We start from the raw sequence: 11,183 nt of genomic DNA on the forward strand, positions 1-11,183 counted from the left end.
TATCCTATTTCTAAACCATGCAAATTGGCCAATCTCTTTAACTTTTGTCACATGGTAAATTTTTGAGCTTGAAAACTGAAACTGGTGAACTGAATCATCTCAGGTAATCCCAGCATGTTTATTGAATAAGGTGATGCTACATGTCATGCAATTCAATTTGCAAGCAGGTAGACGTAGAGAATAAAAAATTGCACTTCTCATGTGTAATTTTCTTCTACAAATCCTAGAAAAATAAACAAAATCCAAGAAGGTCACTAATAAATAAAATGGCAGTAAAAGGTCCTTAGCCGCAGAGGGCTCATGTTTGTATTCAAAACAATAAAGGGTAATTTTCTGATGACCCCGTCCCCCGGAACATTGTAATTTTTGCACAAACCCCGAACTTTTATAAGTCATAGAAAAGCACCCTAAACTTGTCCCGCTTACTAGCCATGACTTACCATACCATGTAACTCTTCTGGACAATTTTACCCTGATCTACTAAATATAGCTTCTAGATTACCTTTCAGATTAGCATAGATAAAAAGTAAAAAAGCAGTAGTTCAGATTTTTTTTAATTATATTTATACCATACATATCAACACCCTTTGGACTTGCCCAACGATAAATCTAGCCGCCTACACAATGAAATTTGTGAACTCAAGTGATACGGACAAGAAAATATGAAATGAATAGTTAAACAGTATAAATAGGGGGGAAACAAGGCATATGTGCGCTAAAGTAGCCTTATCTGCATAGCCATTAATTCGTACCTACTATTACCAAATCTAATTGTATCTTTTTCAAAAAGTTCATAATAGCGTTGCGATTCAATGCGATTATCCTGCATGCACAAAAGACACAGTCAGAAAGAAGAAAGTAGACTGCAAAAGGCATGAGAAAATGTTCAAATAACTTTACAATAAATTTAAAAGATAGAGAAGCCATAAACTCTTACATTGATAAAAGTACCATTCGTGCTACCAAGATCCATTATATAAGGCCTAATGAAATACGCAATTCAAAATGGTCATTACCACAAAGAATAATTGCTAAGTGATTACAAAAAATAAGTATGTTTGATCCATTACCTTACTTGCTTTTTCATTAATCCATCAGGTTGTTCTTTCTCCACTTGCCTGAAACAAGAAAGTATATACACTAGTACGCGAAAGGATTACCAAATCAACAAATAGATGATGATGAACTTACCTGTACTGAATAACAGCATGTTGTTTGCTGCAAGAAGGATGATCTGTAGGGATATCTGCAACTCTCCTTTCCCGTCCGAAGAGATAACAACTCTGACGGTGCACATAAAGGGGATCTATTCATGGCATATTTCCATTAGAAACGAAATATAGCTGTACTTCACACAAAAACACTAGCCAATCTTTACCACATTTTGAAGCCGACACTAATTTGTGAAGAAACAAGTTTAAGAAATTCAGCACAAGGCAGTATTGCAGTAAGTGAAAAAACAATATCTCATGCCAAATCCACCATTATACAAAGACAAAGGGGCAAATAATTTGATACTTTCATGAAACCAGTTCATGAACTAAAAGTGTCTATGATAGCATATAACAAACTCCTCTCAAAATGGTTCATGAAACGTCAAAATCATATCATTGTTCCATTCTTGTCAATATAAATAACCTTGCTAGTTGCTATTTGCAAATGCCAAATTGACCTGAACTATAACCATACTAAGGTTTTATAATTAACTAGATAAAGAATCACATGCCGCAGGTGCCTAAGCCTTCGACGTGCATCATGAGGAAGCTCAAGGTTTTAAATGTCGGATGTCGGGTTCATGTCGGATGGCTGAAATCTATGTCGGATAGCGGAAATCAAGGATATATCGGGGGACATTGACTAAATATCGGATTGCCATATCGGGTAGTGCGCATATGTATAATATCATGTCCTAAATGTAATCTAAGCATTCATAAATTCAATATAAACATAATTTATAAATTTTATAGACTAAACATATAAAAAAGTAAATAATATATGGATTTGGGTTCATAAATTCTTTCTATCGTGTTCATAAGAAACCCTTAAACATGAGAACAGGTCAAACGGGTTTAGGTATTTATCACTAAACCCAAACCTGATAACAAAAAACAGATCTTAAAAAAAGTATCATATCGACCGAATTTTCAAAGCTAAAAAATAGGTTGATATGCCCGATATGACCCTAATATTTTCGATTTGGCACATACGAGTTGAAAACATCCATGTCATGTCGGTCAAGCCCTCAAACCGATGTCAGCCGACATGTCGGACATGCCGGCCGACATTTAAAACCTTGAGGAAGCTAGAGGGCAAGGTTTAACAAGTGAACCATAAACCTCTTCTCGTTCAAAATTAAAATAGAAGGATAAAGAATTTCATAAACCAGACTCACAGGGAAGCTTTGTATTTCCATTTATTACTGAAGCACAACTTGTTGAGGCTGGATAATCAAGCTTATATTTTGTATCTAGAGTTCTAAATAATTATATTTCCTGACTGCTTTCTCACCAAGCGCTCAAGAAGATCTAGATGGAATTTCTATCGAAGCGAAAACAATTTCTACAACTTCTGAGGGAATTATCTTACCGAGAGTAACTGCAATTCAACGTTCTATTTCATCTTTAAGTTACCGCAAAGTACTTCTACAGAGTAAAAGAAGAATACTTTGCACAAAAGAAATATCTAAGAAAGTATTTATCTTTTTGTTTCTCGTTAATCCTGATCAATAAGTTACTTTCATGGCGAAGCAGGAAACGTTACAATTAGTTGATGAAGTTCATGTAATGACCTCAAAACAATTGATATTTTTGAGCAACAATTCATTTTTATGCACTAGTTGTCTAGTGCACATGATAACACAGTGGGTTTTTTTTCTTGAGCGGAGTGGGGTTTTGTTTTGGGGTACGGATGGGGGCAGGTGTAAGGGTGCTGAAATAGAGGAAACCTGCCAGCGCGCGGGGGTGGGGGGCATTGCTAAACATGGGATTTTTTTATTTTGAATTTTGAATTTTTTCAAGCTTTCCCTTCCCGTGAATTTTAAAGTATTATGCATTGTGACAGCATTTCTTGGGTTTTTAAAATGTGACTCCCATTACCAAAAGGGACTTTAAAATAATAATATATGATCTGGGGAGTTGATCATATCTGAAGAGAACCTAATGAAAGATAAGTGAATAATTCACACATTTCTGCTAATAATACACGGAAAATTTTATCAGAATGCATGATCTAGTCATTGGGACAAAGAGGAAGAACCTAAATATTGATAGCCACAATCTCCTTTTGGGGACTTGCATCTTATTCACAAATATAGATAACTAATGCTCAAGCTGTTTCCGAAATGGATCTCATATCATTTTCTTGCACCTTAAGGACAAAGTGTATCTGATGCACAATCCTTGAAGCCAACCAAAGCAACCAGGAAACTCTTTTTGACAATAAGTCATTTTCTGACAAAATCACATACAAATGCATGTGATCATTTGATGTAATGTCAATGCACGTGCATCTCAAAAAGGCTACTTATTTGACATAACTACTAAGCAAAGTCTTCACAACTATTACCATTCAGCACTTCTCCAGCCTTAAAAACATACAATCGCCATCTAGTATCAGGTTTTCGAGCATCTGCTGGTTCATTAAATAGGAGAGTGATACCTGAAACGTAAAAGAAAACATAAAATACCTGAAATAGAATGATTAAGAGAAGATACTATCAAAATGCATTTTTAACAGGTGCATTTACACTGCATGTGTTGCATGCAGTATAACTTAAGAGTAACATAAAGTACACAGAAGACTTGAAAAAAAAAAGATTAATCATAGACTCATAGTTATTTGGCATGACAATATCACAACTGGAGAAGATTTCAGGAAGTGGGAGAGTACAAATTGAATCGTTGAATTCTCACCTCGAACACGATTAGTCTCCTCAGCAAGCTTGCCGGAAAGTTCAAATGATGGCTTTTGCTGCATTAAACCAAAAAACATATGAAGGGAAAATAAGGTCCTTGGATGACTATCCATCAATGTTTAAAAAGCGGAAGCACAAGGCGAAGGATTAGACCCTTTTATGAAGAGAAGACATAAGATTCAAAGCATGAGGCATAAGCCTCATGAGTTAAGTATGTTTTAATTTTACAACTTCTAAATATTATAGACATAAAATATGGAACAATATAACAATTTATAAATAGATACATTCAGGTCTTAATTAGTAAATAAGAATTAAATGCACTAAATATAGACGCAAATAATAATAAGCTAAGCTACATATATAAGATATATAAGTAGGGGTGCATTCGGTCCGGATACGGCTCGGATATGATGCTTACCATATCCATATTCATTTACCCATCCCCATCTCGGATACAGATACGTATACAGATTTACCACGGTAAGGCAAATTCATATCCATATCCGCTAAAATCGGATACGGTTACGGATATAGATGCAGATATATAAGCGGATATGTATGTATATACAAAAATGGATATGAGAAAACTAGATAGTATTGAGAAAAACATGGTTTATGTGATGCAAAAGAGGTCATTAATAAGTTCATTATAACTAAAAAGCTAAGATTAGTCATCTTGATCATCAAAATTAACCACAAATCCATAATTTAAGAATCGAAACTATCGTAAGAGTTTGACTAATATGTATTCGGATATTTTGGATACGGATACGGATATTCCACTACAAAACCATAGCAGTAATCATATCCTATCAGTTATAGATTTGAGTAACCATATTCGCATCCTAACGGATACAGTTACGGATATTTCCTCAGATACGGATACGGTTTAGCACCCCTATATATAAGTTATTTATAGTTACGTGATCATATTGAATAGAAGCCCATCCTAATTTTAACTGTCATATTGAATAGCTAAATACAATATTTATAGTCACATAGTTATTTACAAATATGGATTAGTATTAGCCAAAAGTTATTTTATATCCTCTTTTATTGTCTACAGCATGGCCTTCAAATGATAGCGCTTCATGAAAGCGCGAAGTGCTCACTTTAGTTATGTTTTAAGCAATGAGGCGTAAGCTTGTCTTTTGAGTTTTGAAGCGATTTTCCTTCAAAAAGTTTTGTAGCAAGTTAAAAAAAATCAAACACTGTTATCCATATATAGCTAACATGAATTAATCGTTTAATATATACATAAGAATGTGTTAATAATGCATTTACTTAAACATCAATCCCTAAAAAAGTAAATGTAGAAAATAAAATAGTGGAGAGCACAAGCAGAAAATAGTGCTTCTAAGAAGATTCACCACGAAGGTAGGAAACCCTCCAGACTTTATACTTCATCGATAAACTGTAGCAGTAGGCAAAAACAAACATTACCTTGTCTTTTTCCTTAGCTTCGAGGGACTCTTCAGCAGCCTTCATCATGGCAACAGAATCAAGATCACCATCCCTACAAAATGATATCATTTCACTTTTTAGTTATGGACCATCAAAGAGAAGAACAATGCAGTTTTTGAAATGCAGATGAATCATCAGCAAATAATTAAAAAGTAATGACGAATGTAAGAGCTGATAATTTATATTATCAAGCAGCTCCAGATTTTTTTGTGACTGCATTTGCAGAAATGAGTCAATTCTTGGGAAAAAACAGTTAGCAATCAATTTGGTTGCAAGTTGTTTTTAGAAAAGTGGTCCTTTTGCAACCGCAGTTGCCCAGAGGCACCAGTCACAGCGAAACAGATAGCTTCATGCACTATTAGATATGCCCTTTTGCAAATTAAAACTGCTGCTGCAGATGAACGGCATGACTCTAAACAGAAAAAGAATATGATTATGAGACATTTTTGCAACTTTCATCAAGAAGAGATCATCCAAAGGGTCCAAGAAGTAGTTGAAAGATAAGAAGTTTGAATGTGTATTACTTCCTCGGAATAAGTCACATGTATCAGATACCAAGAAAATATGTCAATATCAATGTGAAAGAAAAGTATCAACATTGATAATGATTCAATGAGCTCATATAACAGCAGCACAGTATATTATTTCAGCAAATTCTGTAACAGAGCAAATATCAATGCAAATGCGACTTAAATGAAATGGAAATATAATAAATATAATAATCACCTGAAATGTTCATTTGGTCTCAACCGTGATGCCTGCAATAGAAAATCAGTTTACATCAGATGCTGATCTAGTCATCTTGATCTTATTTAATTAAAGATAAAGGAACCAGAATTGTCCCTCTAAAGATTGCTAACTGCAGACAAAACATTGTGTATATAAGTCTGCCAAAAAAGAATAATTATACACAAAAAGATATTAACATGATGTTACTTAATGGTAAACATAATCACACCTGAGATGGAGTAAGGAGTTTGGACTCCTAAGAAGTAAATCCCCTTTCTCAGTGACCAGTTTCAAATTTTATACTGTCAAACGCGTAGGTGGAACACTAATCTAAATACAGGTGCAAAGAGAATATAGTGGAAAAGATACGAACTGAAAATATATGGTTAACCCTTCATAGGCATTGTGATTTATGGACATGATGAGGACATATGTGTAATCGTATCTACAACTGCATCAGTAACCACCTTATTATATGTTGAAGACAAGTTCGTGAGACAAAATCAGGCCACGTAAATAACTGAGTGTCTTCTTACATGAGTGTTATTTTTATCATCAAATGATCAACATCCAAAACCGAAACGCCAACAATTTTGTCAGGCCAAAAGACTAACGAATATCAACTACATAATGTTTAAATCTAAGCATGCATATGATAATGTCCAGAGAACATATCATTACACTCCCTCCTTGGAAACTGAAGGACCAGAGCAAGAAAATCACTGTTAATTTGTTTGAGAAAACATTTTATGAAAAAATCCGCAGCAAGCCTTATCCTTTTCAGATCAGAAGTTCCAACCATGATTCAATGCTCCGGAGGAACAACAAACTATCTAGCAGTTTGAAAATTTAGAACTCTTTGCAGATGCAATGTTTAAGTATATCTTAAAACTCATAAGGAGAATATTGATGCAAAGATAACAACACAAACTCTAACATGCAATTCAAATGCTAAATATGAAAGTCAATTCTTTAAGCAAAAATCGATTGCAGCAATAACCCTATCATCTCTCTAAACCTACAATGAGGTAGTAACTTTTGAAAAATCAACTTTTGCACTAGCAAAAAGAAACTGACGTCTCGAATATGCACAACTGAACTATGCAAAATAGAAATATCAGGAAGTAGATATCACCAGACACCTCTTCATGTGCTCCAGCCTTGGAATCTCTGGAGGGGGAGTGAGAACTGTGTTTTCTCCTGTGGTTATGCTCCTTTGGCGAGACTGATCGATCACGTCTTGATGATCTAGAAGAAACACCATCATTCTTCTCTCTTGTCGACCTTCTCTCGCAAAGAGTATCCTTAGTCTCCTCATGCTCCCCATGCCTCCCCTTTTCATGGTCTTTCCTAGTGCTATTTCTCCCATGTTCCTTTACCTTAACTCTTTCAGACTCTCTTTCAGCTTGAGCGCTCATTAGGCGTTTAGAACGAGGAGACAGTGAACGACTTCTCTTCCTCTCTTTCTCTCTAAATTCCCTCTCACCCTCCTTGTTATGGTCTTCTCTACTCCTTTTTTCTGGCTCACGTTCAGCTTGGCTTCTCCTTAAGCGTTTACTATGAGGAGATGGTGAAGGGGATGAACTGCTTCTTGTAGATGGTTTCCCTCGAGAATGTTTTGGTGATTTGACTTGATTGAGCATCTTTTCTTTTACAGGAGATTTTCTTCGAGACGAACTATCTTTCTTTGGTGAGCTTGTTCTTGCAGGAGTCCGTCGTCGGCTTGGGGATCTTCCCCTCTGAGGGGGGCTCCTTCTCTGGGGGGAATGGCGGGTCTTAACAGGTGATTTTGACCGATCAGATAAACCCCGTCTAGCATGGTCCCTGCGTTCTACTGCTGGAGTCATCTGATATAAGCAATTGAACTGATGTAGTGTTTCCAACCTACACCGAGGGGGAAAACATATTTCATTATTACACATTTACACTTTTTTTTAAAGTTCATTGTCAAATTCTCTACCTTCAAGAATTGGAAAATAGTGGAAATATTAACAATATTCAAACGGCGCCCACTTGTTTTAATAATGCAGATAAAATCACATTACATGAGCTGCTAAATGCAGCATTGCATAACTAGTGTAATAATAAAAATTCAGTAAGTTCATATTGGATTCAAAATATAATTCTAAATTTCTAATAGTAACATAACATGAAAAATGGAAGTTTATGAAAGATTATATGAACTGAAGTATAATGGGAGAGAAAAAAAGCTTACTTAAACAGAAAAAAAACAGTATTGCAAAGATTAAATTTCCCAAGAAACAACAAGTTCCTTATCCCAATTTTCATTCTTCTTTTAGTTCAGTTAAGAGCTATCTTCTCAGGTAAGTTAACCACAATCATAACCTTCATAATAGCTTGTGACCATGTACCCTTAGACTTACTTCTGCTCCTATTTGCTCCTATTCTGAATGTAATGAGAGAGAATCGATTGACGTGTTTGGTCATGTGCAATGGAGGCGACTAAATATACCAAATAGAAGAAACGATAGATTTAAAAATTATAATAACCTCTAACCGCATGCACCAATGTTGCAAAAAGCGAGGAAAAGCGCTCAAAAAGCACTCTAAAGAGCAGAAAACGCTATGGCTCAAAAGCAGCTGGAAAAGCACTTTCGTGACTGAAGTGGCCTAAAAGCAGCTCGAAGCAGTCCAAAGTTGTTGAAAAGCAGTCCGAAGAGGCAAAAAGGGGCCTGAAGTGGCAAAAACCAACCCAAGAGCTAGTGTTAAGTGGTTGGACAATTTTACATGCTATTCATGATGTTGCCTTTTGCTTGCTATTCCTTGTGATGATAAGTTTTTAATATGAATTTCAGGTCCTCTTTATTTTTTTTCTACTAATATTACTCCTTTCTTCTAGGTAATAAGCAGGAAAGATAAAAGAGATTTTGACTCCCATACTAATAGTTTATGGAGTCAGTATATTGAAACTATCAGCTTGACACTGAGAAGCTAATAAAAACATTTATACTCATTTTTATCATTATTCCAAACTAATTAATTTCTGCATAGTTTCTAAGTATGCTGGTTGTAAGTTTATTTACTGAGAAGAAAATTATTTTTATCTTTAATTCTCATGAGCAAGATGCAGTTTTATATAGTCTATTGAACTTCATAGTTTTTTGTTGACCTATTTCTATTTTCAATTTGCTCTCTCCATGTTACTGATTTTAATTACTGTTTCACATGCATAACTGATATATTATGTTTAACTATGGTATCTTTCTTGGAGTCATATATTTTATTGAAAAGACATCTGTAGTTGTTCTTTGATGTATTAGTCATCTTTATTCTTCTTGTTGGTTGCATTATTTGCCATTTTGTCTGGATTGATTTTTGTTGTTTCTTTGGATGAACCTTTCTGTTGTAATGCAGTATCTTTTTCTGGGTTGTTTAATGTCAAAATATTTGCCCTTTTATTTATTGGTTGACTACAATCTGTGATAGATCTTACTTCTGAATAAAAATATTGGGTCTGCCTCCTCGTATCTTCACTTTGTTTGAAAGAAAAAAAAAATTGTGCCCTTGAGAAACCCATCAATGGTGGAGCTGATTTGGCATGTTTTTTGTTACAGGTGATTGAAGATCACGTGAAGTTTGACTTGCTTCTTAAATTGAGTAGAGGATGCAAGAAGTAGACGTGTATAAGGACTTGAAAGAAAATTTCTTTTGAATCAAATGGACGACGAGTTTTAAAAAAGCCTGTTTAGTGTTTACCAATAATTGCATGAGGGATACTTAAATATGTCAATTATGATGGGGTTATGTTGTTGATGGTGCGCAGTGTACTTACAAAATATGGTTTTTGTGTTGTGTTCAGCCTTCTTAATAGTTCAAAGTATAAAGTATGAGCCTCTTGGCTATCTGCTATAAACAGAAATTTAAATGAGTGGCTCTGTGATACTAGCTAATGTATTATGTTGGTGACTATAAGTTTGCATTGATTGTGATTGAGTTATTTGATTAATTAATCACGAGTATAAGTCAACTATTGTTTGTATCATGATTTCCCTGCAAGTTCATGCACTTAATTAGAGTTGTAATTTTTTTGCGTATCTTGATGGACAACTATGCAAGTCGATTAAGATACTCTTGTTTCTAAATTGTCTTCGGTCAGATAAATCTAATTTAGAAATTAAATTCTAATAATTCCCAATCAAATGAATTGAAAATTCTAGAATTGAAATTCCAACCTTCCTCAAACAATGAATTTGAAATTGAGAATTCTAAAACTGAAATTACAAGGATTCCCAAACAACAGAATTTGGGTTGAAAATTATAAAAAAAACAATCAAATCCTTCAATCCAAACGCAACCTAGGAGAAATTCAAAAGAGAAATATGAGAAATGAGGGCTAGTTATAATACGGAAACATGCAGTGGGCTACTAACTCGATCAAATCTTGCTAAAAGATGGACAAGTTGAATGGGGAAAGGGTAATCGTGGAAATAAAAATCGATTATTGATAACAGAGTTGAGTCAGTCACTCACAGTCTCTCACTTTCCAGTACCTGATCCTCGCGATTGCCTTCTAGGGTTTACACGCCGCCTCGGCGTAGTTTAGCACGCCGGTAAATGAGCACAAGATGGTTGAAAGAAGGAGGCGCGCCGGTGGCTTCAGCGATCGGGGGGAAGAAATGGCGGAGAGAAACCCTAGAAATTTTGGTAAGATAACCATAAACCCGATCCGGGCTTGCAACACCGGCTCGCTATCCCTTCCTTTTTGGCTTTTATTAGCAAACTGGACCGGATGCGGGTACATAACCATTAACCCGGTTAATTTGAAGTTATTTAGAAGGGCAAAAATATTGGATTGGTATATTTTGTTGAGCTGATGTCTCGTTTAGTAAGGGTTAAGCTAAGGATGAATGAGAGTTTACTCATTCTTAGCCTGTCAAACATAAAAAATTTACATATAGTGTAAATTGAGTTAACCATAATAATTTGTGAAGCACAAAAAAAAGGTGTTTACAAATCCTTTTAAAGGGGATAAAATGAATTAACCTCTCAAAACAAGAGTTCTATAAATCCATCATTGTAGATGGGTTAAGAAAGAACCCCTCTATTTTTAAAA

At 35.0% G+C, this 11,183-nt stretch overlaps 1 protein-coding gene across 6 annotated transcripts in view; it reads right to left on the reverse strand.

The window, feature by feature from the left end:
* Window positions 1-10,824, reverse strand: part of LOC109823797 (FHA domain-containing protein DDL) — a 12,474-nt gene extending 1,650 nt beyond the window's left edge. The window contains exons 1-10 of one of the 6 annotated variants that reach the window (XR_002242476.1): window positions 10,621-10,823; window positions 7,252-7,993; window positions 6,107-6,138; window positions 5,360-5,432; window positions 3,912-3,969; window positions 3,565-3,657; window positions 1,192-1,306; window positions 1,076-1,118; window positions 938-983; window positions 753-823 (exon numbers count right to left, since the gene is read on the reverse strand). Coding sequence is in view for 5 of the 6 variants with exons in the window: in XM_020390174.1 (XP_020245763.1) it covers window positions 753-823; window positions 938-983; window positions 1,071-1,118; window positions 1,192-1,306; window positions 3,565-3,657; window positions 3,912-3,969; window positions 5,360-5,432; window positions 6,107-6,138; window positions 7,252-7,956 (1,241 nt within the window). In the remaining variant the exon portion in view is untranslated. Of the gene's footprint in view, window positions 1-752; window positions 824-937; window positions 984-1,070; window positions 1,119-1,191; window positions 1,307-3,564; window positions 3,658-3,911; window positions 3,970-5,359; window positions 5,433-6,106; window positions 6,139-7,251; window positions 7,994-10,600 lie in introns of all 6 variants that reach the window. The other 5 variants (XM_020390174.1, XM_020390175.1, XM_020390176.1 and 2 more) reach the window with 5 other exon arrangements.

The sequence above is a fragment of the Asparagus officinalis genome, chromosome 9 (assembly GCF_001876935.1).
Source record: "Asparagus officinalis chromosome 9, Aspof.V1, whole genome shotgun sequence".
Taxonomy (NCBI): Eukaryota; Viridiplantae; Streptophyta; class Magnoliopsida; order Asparagales; family Asparagaceae; genus Asparagus; species Asparagus officinalis.